This window comes from Staurois parvus, unplaced genomic scaffold, assembly GCF_062004578.1.
Source record: "Staurois parvus isolate SC_StPar_1 unplaced genomic scaffold, SC_StPar_1.0 ptg000688l, whole genome shotgun sequence".
NCBI classification, from domain to species: Eukaryota; Metazoa; Chordata; class Amphibia; order Anura; family Ranidae; genus Staurois; species Staurois parvus.
In genome coordinates this window covers 578,987-598,351 of record NW_028318484.1, presented here as the reverse complement: position 1 = coordinate 598,351, position 19,365 = coordinate 578,987, and the positions used below count along the sequence as shown (strand labels likewise).

General features: G+C 43.6%; 1 protein-coding gene across 1 annotated transcript in view; it reads left to right on the top strand.

Moving 5' to 3' along the window:
* The window catches only part of LOC149447417 (protein mono-ADP-ribosyltransferase PARP14-like), a 127,931-nt gene that overhangs the window by 87,039 nt on the left and 21,527 nt on the right, over positions 1-19,365 (top strand). The window contains exons 7-8 of the mRNA XM_089652608.1: positions 14,448-14,514; positions 16,445-16,588. Of these exons, the coding sequence (XP_089508734.1) occupies positions 14,448-14,514; positions 16,445-16,588 (211 nt within the window). The remainder of the gene's footprint in view (positions 1-14,447; positions 14,515-16,444; positions 16,589-19,365) is intronic.

Here is a 19,365-nt window from a genome sequence, read left to right as displayed (position 1 = left end):
AATTTTGTGTCTGTGCGAGTAACAATTCTCTGGCACTCAGTAACAATTCTGTCTGTCCCTGAGTAACAATTCTCTGGCACTCAGTAACAATTCTGTCTGTCCCTGAGTAACAATTCTCTGGCACTCAGTAACAATTCTGTCTGTCCCTGAGTAACAATTCTCTGGCACTCAGTAACAATTCTGTCTGTCCCTGAGTATGAATTCTGTGGCCCTGAGTAACAATTCTGTCTGTGCGAGTAACAATTCTGTGTCTGTGCAAGTAACAATTTTGTGTCTGTGCGAGTAACAATTCTCTGGCACTCAGTAACAATTCTGTCTGTCCCTGAGTAACAATTCTCTGGCACTCAGTAACAATTCTGTCTGTCCCTGAGTAACAATTCTCTGGCACTCAGTAACAATTCTGTCTGTCCCTGAGTAACAATTCTCTGGCACTCAGTAACAATTCTGTCTGTCCCTGAGTAACAATTCTGTCTGTCCCTGAGTATGAATTCTGTGGCCCTGAGTAAGAATTCTCTGGCACTCAGTAACAATTCTGTCTGTCCCTGAGTAACAATTCTCTGGCACTCAGTAACAATTCTGTCTGTCCCTGAGTAAAAATTCTGTGGCCCTAATAACGTTTCTGTGGCCCTAAGTAACAATTCTCTGGCACTGAGTGAAAATTCTGTCTGTCCCTGAGTATGAATTCTGTGGCCCTAACTAGCGTTTCTTTGTCCCTAAATAACGATTCTGTGGCCCTCATTAACAAGTCTGTGTCCCTGAGTAATGGTTCTCTGTCCCTAAGTAACTTCTCTCTGTCCCCAATTCTCGTTTCTGTGGCCCTAACTCTGTCCCTGTCCCTAGTACAGAGCGGTCTGCCTCTGTTCAATGACTGCAGGCAAATGAAGATTTCCAAAATGGCCGCTATATATACCTCGACCATTACACAGTGCTGGCTGGCTGGCTGCTGATTGGCTGATGCGATCACATGTCGTTGAGGAATGCATTATGGGGCAGCGCGCCTTGTCTGCGCGCCTTCCCCGACATCCCCGCTCCGTCGCCGCACATGTCAGCCGCCATTTTCGGAAAAATGTCGATTCGCGCGTCCGAATTAGGCTGTTTTTCGGATTCGGCACGAATCGAAATTTTTCCGATATTCGACTCGAATTCCACTTCGGATACTTCGATTCGCTCATCTCTAGTAGTTATGTTGCCTGCATAGTTATAACTGTGTTAGAAAGGGTGCATAACATAATATGTTCACAACTACTTTAATCATTAGCACACAAACCGCTGAGTTTTGTAGCACCCTCCTAGTTAGGTGCTAGGATTTCTATAGTCAGTAGAGATGAGCGAATCGAACATGACGAAGTGGAATTCGTTCCGAAGATTTGGAAAAATTCTATTCGCGACGAATCTGAAGATTAGCAAACTTCGGATGCACGAATCGAATTTTCCCAAAAATGGCGGCGACATGTGTGGCGACGGAGAAAATGGACAGAGAAGATGGGGCGGGGATCTCTAATGCATTCATGACATGTGATCGCATTAGCCAATCAGCAGCCAGCCAGCACTGTGTAATGGTGGAGCTATAAATCGCGGCCATCTTAGAATTCTCCATTAGCCTCCGGTCATTCAAGAGAGACAGACCTGTGTGTATTAAGGGACAGAGTTAGGGCCACAGAGACTTTAGGGCCACAGAATCGTTACTCAGGGACACAGAATCGTTACTCAGGGACACAGAATCGTTACTCAGGGACACAGAATCGTTACTTAGGGCCACAGCTATCAAAGAATCAAAAATTTAAAGTGACATACACCCTTTTTTTTTTTGGTGGCTGTCGTGCACAGTTGGTGCTGCAGTTTGCCGATTGTGCAAAATAAACTGACTTTCTGCTTCACAACCACTATTGTACGTTCAAAGAGTTAAATCCATTTACACGCCGGCTGGCGGTAATATTTTTTGGGTGATTAGTGCATTCCAGTGACAGAAACGTACAGTTTCCAGCCAACGGCAAGCTGCAATTGACCGATTGTGTACAATAAACTGACTTTCTGCTTCACAACCACTATTGTACGTTCAAAGAGTTAGATCCATTTACACGCCGGGTGGCGGTAATATTTTTTGGGTGATTAGTGCATTCCAGTGACATAAACGTACAGTTTACAGCCAACGGCAAGCTGCAATTGACCGATTGTGCTAAATAAATTGACTTTCTGCTTCACAACCACTATTGTACGTTCAAAGAGTTAAATCCATATACACGCCGGGTGGCGGTAATATTTTTTGGGTGATTAGTGCATTCCAGTGACATAAACGTACAGTTTCCAGCCAACGGCAAGCTGCAATTGACCGATTGTGCTAAATAAACTGACTTTCTGCTTCACAACCACTATTGTACGTTCAAAGAGTTAGATCCATTTACACGCCGGCTGGCGGTAATATTTTTTGGGTGATTAGTGCATTCCAGTGACATAAACGTACAGTTTCCAGCCAACGGCAAGCTGCAATTGACCGATTGTGCTAAATAAACTGACTTTCTGCTTCACAACCACTATTGTACGTTCAAAGAGTTAAATCCATTTACACGCCGGCTGGCGGTAATATTTTTTGGGTGATTAGTGCATTCCAGTGACATAAACGTACAGTTTCCAGCCAACGGCAAGCTGCAATTGACCGATTGTGCTAAATAAACTGACTTTCTGCTTCACAACCACTATTGTACGTTCAAAGAGTTAAATCCATTTACACGCCGGCTGGCGGTAATATTTTTTGGGTGATTAGTGCATTCCAGTGACAGAAACGTACAGTTTCCAGCCAACGGCAAGCTGCAATTGACCGATTGTGTACAATAAACTGACTTTCTGCTTCACAACCACTATTGTACGTTCAAAGATTTAAATTCATTTACACGCCGGCTGGCGGTAATATTTTTTGGGTGATTAGTGCATTCCAGTGACATAAACGTACAGTTTACAGCCAACGGCAAGCTGCAATTGACCGATTGTGTACAATAAACTGACTTTCTGCTTCACAACCACTATTGTACGTTCAAAGAGTTAAATCCATTTACACGCCGGCTGGCGGTAATATTTTTTGGGTGATTAGTGCATTCCAGTGACCTAAACGTACAGTTTCCAGCCAACGGCAAGCTGCAATTGACCGATTGTGTACAATAAACTGACTTTCTGCTTCACAACCACTATTGTACGTTCAAAGAGTTAAATCCATATACACGCCGGGTGGCGGTAATATTTTTTGGGTGATTAGTGCATTCCAGTGACATAAACGTACAGTTTACAGCCAACGGCAAGCTGCAATTGACCGATTGTGCTAAATAAACTGACTTTCTGCTTCACAACCACTATTGTACGTTCAAAGAGTTAAATCCGGTTTTATTTTTGGGGTGCTTATTGAATTAAAGAGTATGTCAGACAACACGCAGAGGAGTGGCAGAGGAGGCAATGTTTCAGGAGCGAGCAGACGTGGCAGCAGAGGAAGGGGTCGAGGCAGCACTAGTCGCAGCCAGAGGCCAGTGCTCCCGGTGTCATCCAGCGGTCGTGTCTCCACCGACTACCCTGCCGTCATCGATTGGTTGACTCGGTCGTCTTCCTCTTCCCAGGTCACCTCTGACACCTACAGCCAACGGTCGGTGGGTACGTCAGACACAACCGTTAGTTGGCATGGCCCGGGAGCAAGCCCACTGAAATCACGTGTACTCGACCTGCCCCTGTCCCTTGGTGTTCCCTCACCAAGCGAAGTATTGCATGCTGTGGGCTCAGCCCCACTGTACAGTGAGGAAGAGCTAACAGAGGGCGGTCCGGAACGGGGGGAGACATCCGCCTCTTCAGCAGCCAGGCGAAGAAGTACTGGCGAGGAGAGTGGCTCGGTAGCCGGTCTAGAGACAGGTCTGTCTCCTGACCCACACGCAGCCGAGGGGGCTAGTAGTGACGCGGAGACCCTAATTGATGATGATGAGGCTGATCGCACTTGGCAGCCTCGTCGTCATCAGGCTATTGCTTCCGCATCATCAGGAGAAGAGGGTGCCAGCTTGCCAGCGAGCAAAACAGTCGGTGGGTTGCCCAGGAGGCAGCAGGGTCGCAGCAGTGTCAGTGGAGCCAAACGGCCACGGAGTAGAGCACCAGCTCCACTGCAGCCTACCACCACGGCCAGTAGTGGTGCCGGTGTGCACGGAGGAAGTAGCAGTCAGCCAGTGAGGAGTAGCGGGGGCAAAGTTTCCTACTCGGCGGTGTGGCAATTTTTCGTCAAGCCGCCCGAGGAAGTAAACGTAGCCGTATGTCGACTATGTGGCCAGAAAGTCAAGCGTGGCCAGGGGGCCAATGTTGGGACTACAGCGTTGCGTCAGCACTTGCAGCGTCGCCATTCGGTGGCCTGGGAAAACCGTGATAAAGATACGGCGGTTCTGTGTGCCCCAGCCCCCGCTCCATCACCCGCTCCGTTACTTGCTCCGTCACCCGACGTCAATCGCCCTCTATCAGCCAGTCAAGGCTCCAACACCTCTGCTGAGGGGAGTTGTCGCTCGTTGGCATCTTCCGCTCGTTCAGATGCTCCTTCTCCTGCTACTCCTCTTCACGGATTCCGTCAGCAGTCTTTCTTGGAATCCGTTTCCAAGAGACAACAGTTTGCGAGCACGCACCCGACGGTGCAGAAGCTGAACGTCCTCCTGTCCAAGTTGCTGGTGCTGCAGTCCCTCCCTTTCCAAGTGGTGGACTCAGCACCTTTCCGAGAAATGATGGCTTGTGCCGAGCCGCGGTGGAGAGTGCCAAGCCGGCATTTTTTCACCAAAAAGGCAGTGCCAGCCCTGCATTCACATGTAGAAGAGATGGTGGGCCAGTCTTTGAGCATGTCGGTCTCTGCCAAAGTGCACGGCAGCGCCGACGTGTGGAGCTGTAACTACGGTCAGGGACAGTACATGTCATTTACGGCCCACTGGGTGAACGTGGTGCCGGCACAGCCGCACCAGCAACTTGGACAGGTCACGCCGCTTTTGCCTCCACGTTTGCACGTCCTTGGTCCAGCAAAGATGTCCGCCTCTACCACCTCTTCTTCCGCCGTGTCCTCAGCCGCCACCCCCGTGCCAAGTCCCATTACCCGACCGGCATATCACATGTGCAGGGCGCAACGGTGTCACGCTGTGCTGCACCAGGTATGCCTTGGCGAACGTAGTCACACAGGGGAGGAACTTCTGAGTGTAATGAACAGAGAAATCGACAGATGGCTGTCTCCGCGCAAACTGAAAATCGGAACCATGTTGACCGACAATGGAAAGAACATGGTGTCTGCTCTGCGTCAAGGAAGGTTGTGCCATGCGCCATGCATGGCTCACGTGTTCAATCTGGTTGTCAAGCGGTTCCTAAAATCCACCATCCCACTGCAAGACATCCTTAAAATGTCACGTAAACTTTGCATGCATTTCAGCCATTCCTACACCGCAAAGCACACCCTCCTTGAGCTGCAGCGGCAGAACGGAATTCCACAGCATCGCCTGATCTGCGACGTTGCAACAAGGTGGAATTCAACCCTACATATGTTAGACCGCCTTTACGAACAGCGAAAGGCCATCACCGATTTCCTGATGTTACAAGCGGATAAAGGTACTCCCCTGTGTAACTTAGATGTCAGCCATTGGCAGCTCATGCGTGACACCTGCCGCTTGCTCAGGCCCTTTGAGGAGGCCACGCTATTCGTGAGTCGGCAGGACTATGGGATGAACGACGTCATTTCTCTGTTGCACGTCCTGGAACAAATGCTGTTAACAATGGCTGGTCAGGGTGCGGTAGACGTGGCGCACAGATCTCAACGCCACATGACCCCTGTGGGGGGACCCAGACACACCGTGGCAGTATGCTGTGGAGATGGAGGCAGGGAGTCCCTCGCATTCCTTGGCACAAATGGCCCATAGCATGCTCGGTTGCTTGCGTAGCGACAGCCGAATAATAACCATCAGACAGAGGGATGACTTTTGGCTGTCCACCTTGTTGGAGCCTCGCTACCGTTCAAAAATGGTGGCATTTTTCACACCTGCTGAGAGGGAGGCCAAAATAAAGTACTATAAAAACCACCTATGTAGTCAGTTGGTCTCTGCCTTTCTGCGCCAACGTCCATCCTCAGACACTGTGGGCCCTGTGCGCTCGCGTTCCGCTGCCATGGCAGCAGGGGAGGGGTGGGGTGGTAGGAGCAGTGGCAGCTCCACCAGCAGCGGCTGCCTCAGTCTGCAGTGAGGAAACTACTAACCAGCCGCAGCAGCAGCAGCATCAGGTGGACCTGGAGCAGGACCTCAAACAACAGGCTTGGGCCTACTTGGACAGCACCCTGACAACCGAGGTAGACAATCCCCTTGACTACTGGGCAATGAAACTTGACCTTTGGCCCCAACTAGCTGAATTTGCCCTTGAAAGGCTGTCATGCCCGGCCAGTAGCGTGGCATCGGAACGCGTGTTTAGTGCGGCAGGAGGTATTGTAACTCCGCGGAGGACACGACTGTCCACCCAAAGTGTGGAGAGACTCACGTTTGTGAAAATGAATCAGGCGTGGATTAGTCTGGATTTCAAACCACCAGTTCCTGACACAACTGACTAAATCCGCCATGAATCATGCCCCAAACATGTTATTAGGGACAAATGGAAGACCTCCACCTGATCCGTACATTTGTATATATATTTTATTGAGAGGCTGCTGGTCGGCCGACTCATGTTTTGCACATTTTTAATGACTTATACTCTGCAGGTCGGGGCCCTCATGAATTGGGGTTTTTAAATTATTTATACTTCGCTGGACGACCGTCACATGAATTGAACCTTTTTAATGACTTATACTCTGCTGGTCAGGCCCCTCATGAATTGGTGTTTTTAAATTATTTATACGTCGCTGGACGACTGTCACATGAATTTAAACTTTTTAATTATTTATAGTCGACCAGTTCCAGACCGATGGAATAGCAATTTTTTTAAATATTTATTTGACACGTGTTGTCCATCTCATCAATGAGGTGGACTGTTTATTTATTGGCCACGGTTTGGCCCCCTCCTGTTTCTTACATTGTTAACTTGTTGTATCGGTCACGGTTTGGCCACATGTTTGGTTGTCTTGTTAAGATTTTCTGTAATGTACACAGTTACGCTTGACTTGTCGACTTTCCACAATCTACTAAGGTATAGCATCGCATCAAAGTTTTTTTTTTTTTTTTTTGGTCTAAACCATTTCTTATAATGTCAATTTGTAGGATACGCCGCTGTAAGGCGACCTACTTTTTTGTCACTGTGTAGACATCTATTTATAGACCGATGTTTGGCCAGAAAGATATATTTAGTAATAACCTAGCCGTTCAAGCCGCTCACTGAACACCTCGGGAATTGCTTTGTATATCTGTCGCCTTAGGGGCCGCTGTCTGGCGACATAATTTTTTGTCACTGTGTAGACATCTATTTATAGGCCGATGTTTGGCCACAAAAATATATTTAGTAATAACCTAGCCGTTCAGGCCGCTCCCTGAACACCTCGGGAATTGCTTTGTATATCTGTCGCCTTAGAGGCCGCTGTCTGAACAGCTCATGAATTGCTTTCTATATGTGTCGCCTTTGAGGCCGCTGGCTGGACAGCTGATGAATTGATTTGTATATATGTACATGAATTACTTTTTGTATATAGCCTTCCAAACCACTCTCAGAATAAGTCATGATATTCATGCTGTGTATAGCCTTATAGGCCAATGGTCAATCAAGTCATGATTGTTATAGTGTGTATAGCCTTATAGGCCGCTGTCTTTACAACTTTATAATTCCATGCAGTATATAGCCCTATCGGCCACTTTCTGGCATCCAGTTGCTGTAGCCCCCATCACCACACTGTGCCACGGGCCCCTGTACCGCCTTCTCATACTGCTGCCAGATCCATCCTCTGCCATGTGCGTCTTTGTCGTCTGCTCACGCTGCTGGGTTCCAGTTTTAAACCTAGGCCTGTGTATGGCTTCCGAATACTGCTGCCTCCACCGCCACCCTGCGCCATGTGCCTCTGTCGTCTGCTCACGCTGCTGACGGCTTCCGCTTTTTAACCTAGGCCTGTGTATGGCTTCCGAATACTGCTGCCTCCACCGCCACCCTGCGCCATGTGCCTCTGTCGTCTGCTCATGCTGCTGACGGCTTCCGCTTTTTAAACTAGTCCTGTGTATGTCTTCCGAATACTGCTGCCTCCACCGCCACCCTGCGCCATGTGCCACTTTCGGGTCTCCTCACACTGCTGCCAGGTCCATACTGATTCATGGCCCCCTGTACCGGCTCCTCATGAACGTGGTTCAGCGGGTTTGCATCACTTAACGGCAAATCGTTGACAAATGCTGGGACGTTCAGTGTTGTGCGCATTAAGCCAGACACCAAAGGGCAGCACAGACCGGTTATTACTCGCTCAAGCATGGCTGAACAAAACCAGTCTCTACCACAAATTGGACCCAGACCTGCCCAGGGTCTCGTAAGTAGATTGCACGGAGGAGTAGAGTTCGTTATTGGAATTAACTGTGAGGGACTTTTAAACCTAGGCCTGTGTATGGCCTTCAATTGAAGCTGCTTCTGCTCCGCCACTCTGCCATTGGACTCTTGATAGTCGTCTCCCCACGCTGCTGCTGGGGGGACTTTTTAACATAGGCCTCTGTATGGCCTTCAATTTTAGCTGCTTACGCTCCGCCACTCTGCCATGGGCCCCTGTACCGCCTCCTCATGCTGCTGCCAGGCCCGTAATCTGCCATGGGCCCCCGTACCGACTCCTCATGCTGCTGCCAGGCCCGTAATCTGTCATGGGCCCCTGTACCGCCTCCTCATGCTGCTGCCAGGTCCAGAGTGTGTCATGGGTCCCTGTACGGCCTCCCATTGCTGCTGTCTCCATCGCCACACTCTGCCATGTGCCACTTTCAGGTCTCCTCACACTGCTGGTGGGTTCCATTTTGTCATAGGGTGCTGTATGGCCTCCCATTGCTGCTGCCTCCACCGCCACACTGTGGCTCCACACTCTGGTTTTGGCCCCGTGACTGCCCAAATGAGTGAAGTGTGCGGTGATTCTAAGATCGACGGCACTCATCTGCATGTCATACTGACTGACAGTATTATTTCTCTTCCCCAGCAGACTCCAAGGGCATTTAAATTAAAGGTACAGTGTTCTGCACTAATATAAAGGCTCTCTGAAGCCTAGAAACACCCTTTTCATAAGTTAAATTCGCAGTGAATATATTCGGCTCGAAGCGAATTTATTCGGCGAATTCGGCGAATCAGCTGAACCGAATTTTTGAATAATTCGCTCATCTCTAATAGTCAGGTTAAGCATAGCTGTGTTTCTCTGCTTAATATAGAGGCTGTTAGGAAAATCTATTTGGGCTCTCTGCTTAACAGAATGCTGTGATTCTGTTTCTGCCAGGTCTGTTCATGATGCTCTGGTGCCTTTCGGAAGCAATGAGAGCCTTCCAAAATCTGGGAGGGAACTAGGCAAATGAGCAGAATGAATATATAAAACCTATCCAATAAAATAAAATGTCATCATAACTTTAGGCCAAAATATATTCTGCTACATGTCTTTGCTAAACAAATCCCAATAAGTGGCTATTAATTGATTTGATTTGATAGTGCCTATAAACTAGAAATTTGAAAATTTATCAATCCTGATGTACTGATGACCTATCTTGAGGCCCTAAAATGCCAGTACATTACAAATTCCCCCCAAATAACCTCTTTTTGGAAAATAGACAGTCTGAGGTATTTAGTAAGAGGCATGGCAAGTTTTTTGCAGTTGTCATTTTTTGTCACAATTTTTTTGAAAATGAGGACATTGATTAAAATGGTTTTTTTTACATTTGTTTTTTATATACTGTCACCAGTACAGTGTCATCATATGATTAGTGTGGCAGTGATCAAGTATACTGACTGGTGACAATGGGTTACATTCACATAGCGGTATCTTACTGCATCCGAGTATGCGGTAAGATATCGCACAGCATTTTTCAAAAATGTTTTTTTAATTCACTAAAAATGCTAATAAAATACCACGTGTGCTATTTTATGAAGTGATGCAGTATTTTAGTAGTTAAACTTTGCAGCAATTTAACAAATAGTGTAAATAGTTGTTTGTGGAGAGCTGCTGGCATCCTTAACAAACAGTAAACAACATGCTGAATGTAAAGAATTACCAGCTTTTGAAAATTGCTGAAAAAAAAAACAGAGTGGGGTCCCCTCACCGAATCTATACCAGGCAGTTTGGGTCTGGTATGTATTTTAAGAGGAACCCCACACCAAAATTGGAGGATACGTTCACCTTTTTATAAAAAATAATAAATGCTTATTTTTTTGCAAGTAAAATAAAAGTAAAGTAAAATGTGCATTTATTGTTTTTTTGTTTCTGGATCCTCTAAAGCATTGCACCAGCGATTAGCAGATTGCTGGTGCCATGCAGATCTCCTGCAGACCTGTTAGTGTACCTGTGTGTCCATACATCCTGTACAGGCAAGTGGATACCTACTGCCAGGAAGTCTCAATAAACCACCACAGTACTCCACAGCACAGTGGTAGTTCATTGAGAACTACAAACGACAGATGCAAAGGCTGTCGGAATTTGCAGTGTTCTGACCACATGCCTTCAAAATGGGGGGGGGGGGGGCTCCTCTCCCAAAACACCTTGTCCCCATGTTGATGAGGACAAGGGACTCTTCCCTGCAACCCTTGCTGGTGGTTGTGGGGGCTCTGCAGGCTGGGGGGGGACTTATTGTTTTCAGCGGTTTGTGGTGAATACCTCAAAACGGTATAGTGAATTGACAGTTTCAGGATTGCCTGCGATATTTAGGAAAAATGTGTCTGGACACCAAAATACCGCATACAAGATGCTAAAATACAACAAAATAAAATAAAATTAGAAGAACCTCTATAGCCCCACACACACACACACACACGTACGAACACAGCTGCATGCGTAGAGTACACACTTGTATGTAAACAATTGTACCACACATGTTATACAGTATATTGCTGTACATGCCAGTGTGATCAATAATTCCAGGTCCCTCATTTATGGTCAAACTGATGAGTTATAATGGCATTTAGTGTATCCTATAATTTTGAGTACCATAATTTTTTGCCGTTTTGCAGGCACATGCAGCTTTAAGCCTAACATATTTGGTATCTATTTACTCAACACTACAGCATTAAATTGTGTTTGTGGGCACTAAAATTCATCTAAATGTATTTCTTCATGAAAATATAGATTTCATTAGCCATTGTACAAATATCGTGCAACATAAATTGCAACTGCCATGTTTTTTTTTTCTACAGGACCTCTGCATGTAGAAAAAATATACTGTTCTGGGGGTTTTAAGTAATTTTAATGCCAAAATGGTAATTATAATATGTATGTGAAAAATGGCAAAATTGCTCTAAAGGGGAAGTGATTATATACAACCAGTATAAAGTACCTGAATCTGACCTGGTATCAGCTTCTTGCAGCCCCTGTACAGCAGGGCTGAAGTTCAAAAGGAAGAAGCAGGACAAGAAGCCAATCAGTTCATGTGCTGACAAGAAGCATTCTGGTAGAAAGTGAAAGCAGAGTGACAGTGAGATGAGCTCATAATTGTGCTGCTTTTCCTTTCACTGTCCAGTCACAGTGGGCTCAGAGGAAGCGGTTTGAAAGATGTTGGCCATCCGAAGGAGGATATCTAGTAGAAACAAAATGTACTGCAAGGGAAATCTTTGGATTGAAGATGACAATTGCAGAAAAAGTGGGGTTTATTATTGTTCCTTTTAACGGGCTTTGTATTTTTATCCTGTTGCATTAAACAGGGGCAGACTGACCATTTGGAAACTGGAGCAGTGCCCGAGGGCCCGGGGTCAGTAGGGGGCCCCATGAGATGCCCCTGGTACCTTTTTCATAGGCTTTTTTGAGTTTGGGCAAGGACACAGGGGCCCCATGATACCCTATAGCCCGGGGGCCCTCTGAGTTGTCAGTCCACCCCTGGTATTAAGCAGACAGGGAGCATGTGTTTTGCTGAGTGAGGAGCTGATGCAGAGGGTGTTCTGGACAGGAGAGAGATTACTGTTTCCACACAGAGAATAAGTCCAACACCTTGCTAACAGGGAACAGGCTTTGCTACTCAGGACGAGGCTGTCTTTCTAAAGAAAAACTTTGCACACCTTTTTATTTTGAGGCACCTGGAATGCACTTACAGCGTAGCTGATTTAAACTGGACTTTCAATGGGGCTTTTATTTAAAAGACATTTGGTGAAAAAATCCATCTATTTAAAATATCTTGCTGTAAGTGTCATCACATCTAGGTTTTTCTGTGTATGAAACCTGTGCTACATTGGTAAATCAAAAAGCTTCCATCCAAACTCCCTTACCACCACTAACATCTTTGCCAGGTCTTCTTCTGAGTTTGGTGTCTTTAGCTATCTTGATTAGCTGGCCCAGTATAATGCAACACCTGCATTTGCACGATAGTCATCCCGAAACCGAAGAATGCTATGAAACTACACTGAGCTGTGCATGTGTGGCACAGTGTATACTTAGAAGAAACATTGCTATCAAGCAGGTAATGTTTCTTTAATACTTTCATTTCAACCTTGGTGAACATACAGTCATGGCCGAAATTTTTGGCACCCTTGATATTTTTCCTGAAAATCAAGTATTTCACACAAAAAAGGTATTGCATTAACACATGTTTTGCTATACACATGTTTATTCCCTTTGTATGTATTGGAACAAATATAAAACAGAGGCAGAAAAGCAAATATGACATAATGTCACACAAAACCCCAAAAATGGGCTGGACAAAAGTATTGGCACCCTTAACTTAATATTTGGTTGCACACCCTTTGGAAAACATAACTGAAATCAGTCGCTTCCTATAACCATCAATAAGCTTCTGACACCTCTCACCCGGAATTTTGGACCACTCTTCCTTTGCAAACAGCTCCAGGTCTCTCTTATTGGAAGGACACCTTTTCCCAACAGCAATTTTAAGATCTCTCCACAGGTGTTCAATGGGATTTAGATCTGGGCTCATTGCTGGCCACTTCAGAACTCTCCAGCGCTTCTTTGCCATCCATTTCTGAGTGCTTTTTGACGTATGTTTGGGGTCATTGTCCTGCTGGAAGACCCAGGATCTTGGACGCAAACCCAGCTTTCTGACACTGGGCCCTACAGTGCGACCCAAAATCCTTTGGTAATCCTCAGATTTCATGATGCCTTGCACACAGTCAAGGCACCCAGTGCCAGAGGCAGCAAAACAACCCCAAAACATCATTGAACCTCCACCATATTTTACCGTAGGTACTGTGTTTTGTTCTTTGTAGGCCTCATTCCGTTTTCGGTAAACAGTAGAATGATGTGCTTTACCGAAAAGCTCTATCTTGGTCTCATCTGTCCACAAGACGTTTTCCCAGAAGGCTTTTGGCTTACTCAAGTACATTTTGGCAAACTGTAGTCTTGCTTTTTTATGTCTCTGTGTCAGCAGTGGGGTCCTCCTGGGTCTCCTGCCATAGCGTTTCATTTCATTTAAATGTCGACGGATAGTTCGCGCTGACACTGATGCTCCCTGAGCCTGCAGGACAGCTTGAATGTCTTTGGAACATGTTTGGGGCTGCTTATCCACCATCCGGACTATTCTGCGTTGCAATCTTTCATCAATTTTCCTCATCCGTCCACGACCAGGGAGATTAGCTACAGTGCCATGGGTTGCAAACTTCTTGATAATGTTGCGCACTGTGGACAAAGGCAAATCTAGTTCTCTGGAGATGGACTTGTAACCTTGAGATTGTTGATATTTTGCCACAATTTTGGTTCTCAGGTCCTCAGACAGTTCTCGTCTCCTCTTTCTGTTGTCCATGCTTAGTGTGGCACAGACAGACACACAATGCAAAGGTTAAGTGAACGTCTCTCCTTTTTATCTGCTTTCAGGTGTGATTTCTATATTGCCCACACCTGTTACTTGCCCCAGGTGAGTTTACAGGAGCATCACATGCTTGTAACATTCTTATTTATCCGCAGTTGTGAAAGGGTGCCAATACTTTTGTCCAGCCCATTTTTGGAGGTTTGTGTGACATTATGTCGAATTTGCTTTCTTTCCTCCCTTTTTTTGTTTTGTCCCAATACACACAAAGGGAATAAACATGTGTATAGCAAAACATGTGTTAATGCAATACGTTTCGTGAGAAATACATGATTTCCTGGAGAAATATCAAGGGTGCCAACAATTTCGGCCATGACTGTATGTCACTGCACATTTGATACAATGTATCTAGTAATTACTTACCTAGTCCTCCTTTTTTTAAATTTCAACCATCCAAGCAGCTGAAATTTCATGCTGGGTTTTACGAACTGCCTACCTAGTAGAAAAAAAGATAAGGTAAATTTAAGATAAAGATAAATGTGGCAGAGACAAAAGACAATACAATGTTGTAATGTTCTACTGTATTTTATTATATAGGCCTTCAGAGAAACACTCTCTGCAATTGATTTTGGAAACCGAATCATTGTGTGTAATGAACAAGGAGGTATGTTCCAGTGTGTGTGTGTATATATAAATAATTTTGTCAAAAGAGAAGGAATCAGGTAGGTAGAGGGAGCTGCTCAACAGCTTAACCCCTGGATTATCTGTTGGGGCACAATAAGGAGTCTATGTATGAAAAATTCTTAAGCATTTGCAGAGGTGAAAAGAATGATCCCTGCATTTTTGGTATTATGGTTATCTCCTATGATTGTTCACTCCAACTAGTGGCCATAATCCAGTATTTTCCTGAAATACCTCACTAAAAATATACTGCATTATGGTCACTAGATGATGATCATTCGTTAATGCTTAAGACATCCGCACAACAAATTTTTATATGTAGACCCAAACTGATTCTAAGCTGTCGAGATATAAAAATTATGATCAGAACTGAAAAAAGTTTAAGACATTTTTAGACTAGTAAGTATGAACATATTATATTTTCACTCAGTTTATATTTATTAAGAATCTCAAAAGAGTATGATAGAGAGAAAAAAGGGGAGGGAGTGAAAAATTCCAGCATATAAGTGAAATATGTACATAATTAAGGTTTGACAATTATTGACCCTTTGAAAAGAAGCATATTAGAAGTAAACATTAAGATATCTTCATCAAGCCATATCTCCAGCCAGAGATGATGGCCCACAATAGTGGGTAAGGTAATGGCGATATAAAAATTGGGGATTTGCCCAAAAGTACGAAGATAAGGATCAATACCTCACCGTTTCATAGACCTAGGTGTTCATTTGTAACAGATACCAACCTGATATGGGTGTGTAAAAAATCAAAACCGGCTTTAGTAAAGATATGAGCAGATAAGAAAATGGAGAGGAAAGAGACTATAAATACATATTTACTATTTCTAGCCAACAAGTGTCCCTCTTAGCTTTTTGACTATATAGTATATAAACATTTTATATTTACTATTTCCAGCCACCAGGTGGCCCTCTAAATTTACCAGGCTACCCTTAACTGCTTTGCTGGAAAAATAAATCCTGCTTGCAGACCTGAATATCTGAAGCTCAAGCTGCAAACACATTTGTAAATAAAGATGTAAAAAAAAAAAATTCTGAGTAAAAACATAAAAAAATGGCTTGCTGACCTGTGTAAAAGTGGCCAGATTCAAGCATAACTTGTGATAATTGGGCCGTATGTGTCCTCTCTAGTGAGAAGTAGACATGTGCATACTGGAAATTTTTGTTCCGTTTCAGATGCATTCGTTCATTGAAGAATTTAATTTCGTCATATGTGTTATGTTGAACCAATTTGTTTTAGAAATTTGTTTTGTATGCTCATTGCTCTGGGTGGATTTGAAAAGGATTCAATATTTTTGGATGCTAGTCCAATCCACTAAGAGAAATGGCGCCACGACTGGCGTCCTGTGCAACCGAATTAGCGATTGGAATGAAATTCAGATCCATTCGTTATCCAAATTCGAGTTATCGAACAAATTCAAAAATTTTATTTTTTTCCACATGGAGCCGAACTACTATCACATCATATGACTTCATTTGAATGAAACAAATGCATTGGTTAATTTTGTTATAACTTTTTTTGGATTCATTGACATTTGTTACTATGTCCATTCGGAGATCCGTATACATATGTATCTCTAAAAATGAAAATTTTGCCCAAAAAAATTAATCATAACGATACAAAACATACACGTCTAATGAGAAGTTAAAGGTACTTTTTTAATTAGATTTTCAAGGCAAATCCCTCCTAGTTTTTGAACAAGATGGAAGAATCTAAGGATACACATACAAGTCCTGTCAGTGTCATTTGAGAAATGTGGTGGGTCCCAATGCTGGAATGACATTAGCAGATAATATTATTCTTACATAAATATTTGTCTTTCTATGGACAGAATGAATCCTTTGTCAGTTTCCCATTTTTTTCTGTATGTACGTAGTTATGTATGCCTGTTTTTGTAGTTCCTTTTCCCAGGACACGCCTTGGAGACAATGTGCAAAAGCAAATAGGAAATCTGTCAGTGTTTGTGGTTTATGATGACATAGTGCAAGAGACTACAAATGCCATTGTTAACTCCACCAACTTTAGAAAATGGAATGAAGGCTGTGAGTACCCATCATCTCTCCATAATATGATTTTATCTTTTGCAATATTTAATAATAGTTTGGGCTTTTTCTATAACAGTTTGTAGTGTTTTGATATATATTTTCATTAACCACTTGCCCTCTGGAAGATTTAGCCCTTTAGGACCAGGCCATTTTTTGCTATTTGGCACTGTGCTATTTCAACTGATAATTGCACGGACATGCAACGATTTTCCTAAACAAAATTTATGTCCTTTTTTTCACATCAATGAAAAAATACCAAAAATGTTTATAAAAAATGATATTTTCTACTTTCGGTTATAAAAAATATCCAGTAAACTCAACGTTTGTCTTAAATTTAGGCCAAAATGTATTCTGCTACATGTCTTTGGTAAAAAAAAATAAATCCCAATACGTGTATATTAATTGGTTTGTGTGAAAGTTATAGTGTCTACAAACTATGGTATGTACTGTATATATTAGAATTTACACAGCTTTTTCTTTCTGACTGCCTATCGCATTTCTTGAGGTGCTAAAATGTCAGAGCAGTACAAAAAAAAAACCAAATGACACCTTTTTAGAAAGTAGACACCTCAAGGAATTTGCTGAGAGGCATGTTGAGTCTATGGAAGATTTTATTTTTTTGCCACAAATTTTTGGAAAATGACAAAAAAATTATATATTTTTTTTAAACAATGTTGTCAATATTTCTCATGTATTGCATGGGTATATGTGGAATAACACCCCAAAACACATTCTGCTACTTCTCCCGAGTTTGGGATACCACACGTGAGAGATATTTTGGCAGACTATCCACATACAGGCCCCGAAAATCCAATGGCCACCTCCAGGCTTTCAAAGGACATATTTCCTCACTACCTATCACAGTTTCAAAGGCCCTAAAATTCTAGGATAGTACAAACACCCCCCAATTGACCCCTTTTTGGAAAGTAGACAACAGAACGATTTTGATAATGGGCATGGTGAGTGTTTTGCAGATATAATTTTTCTCACAAGGTTTTGAAAAAGAAAAAAATAAATTAAAAAATACATTTTCGTTTTCTTTCTTCATTTTCCAAAAACGTATGGCAACAAATGAGATCTGCAACATACTCACCATGTCCATGCAACGGCGACAAACTACGTACATTTTTGATATCCATGTGCGACACTTTAAAAGAATTTACAGGTTACCACTTTAGATTTACACAGGAGGTCTAGTGCTAGAATTACTGCCCTCGATCTGACGTTTGTGGTGACACCTCACATGCATGGTGCAATCTCTGTTTACTTACCGATACATGAACTTGCCTTTGCACATGAGCACAGGGATGGGGGTGAATTTTTTTAACTTCCCTGGAGGTATTCCCGAGTGTAGTTCGGGGTAAAGTTTCAGCACCACAAGCGGTAACCCCGAGCTACACTCGGGATTACCTTGCAGCGCTGCTCCGGAATCTCTTCTACACTTACCTTGTCCTGCGCTCCCGCGATGTTCCTCCTGCAGTGTCCCTGGCAATGTCCTCCGACCGATGCCGGCATCCGTCTTCTCAGTTCCGTTCCCTGCGACGTCAGGACGTACGGGGACGTAACGGCGGGAAATTTAAAAATGTGAAAAAGTGACATTCACTAAATACACTAAAATCACATAGTAAAACATTACTGAATCAAAGCATTTCACATACATTTTGTCCCTAGTGCTTTGTCCTGTGCCCTGCCTGCAGCGATAGTAATTTAGAACTACTTGCAGAACTGAGTGATAATGATTCGTGGGGAAATTCGTCATCAGGCACTGAAAACGATTTTGCGACTTTGCTCAGTGATGTGCGAACTTGGCGCTATATGTCAAATTTCAGTGTTTTTGGTTTGATTATATTATTGAATTAAATTTCTTATTATTATATTATTATTTTTTATGATTATTTATTAAATTATAATTTATGATTTTGTGTTTCAAATTTTAACATACCCGGGATGTTTACTAGACTCTTGTTCAGACAGATTTCAGTGAGTTATTCCTAAAAATTACAGGACTACAATAAAAAAATACATATTTCCATGCAAAAAAATGTACCGCTTTGAGCACAGAAATACTTACATAATCAGACCGCTAGGGAGGCACTTATTTATTTTGTTTTTTTTAATTTTTACACTGTCCCTTTAATTTTTTTTTTCTTTGATCACTTTTATTGTTATCATAGGGAATGTAAATATCCCCTGTGATAGCAATAGACAGTGACATATTTTCTTTTCTGAGAAATCTGGGGTCTCTTAGACTATAGATCTCTGCTCTGCCCTTAAAATGTCTCATCACACCAAGATTAGTGTGATCAAATGCTTTTCCAGTTTTAAAATAGCACTGTTTATATCCGGCGAAACGGAAATGATGAAATGCTTGTAGCCTCCATTCTCTTAGACCATAGAAATGACTGGAGGCATTCTGGCTGCCGATCAGCTCTATAATCAGCCAGCGGAACTGCCCGCTGCATTCTCGGGTTCCCCAGTGGGAAGGGATAGCCCAAGAAAACCTTAAAAGGCTGTGGGGGAAGGGGGAAGGGGGTGGGGACGGCCCTTCCCGCTGCTTGTAAAAGCAATCCAGAGGCTAATTTAGCTGCTAGGATTGTTTGTACATGAAAGCTGACCGACGGCTGAAAAAAAACAATACCAGGATGATACCTGTAGCTCTAGGCATCATCCTGGTATTACCACTCAAAGTCCAGCAATGTACCAGTACATTCCTGGTACTTGTTGTGCATATATGTAACAGCAGAGAACATGGGTATATGATGAATTGGGTCTGT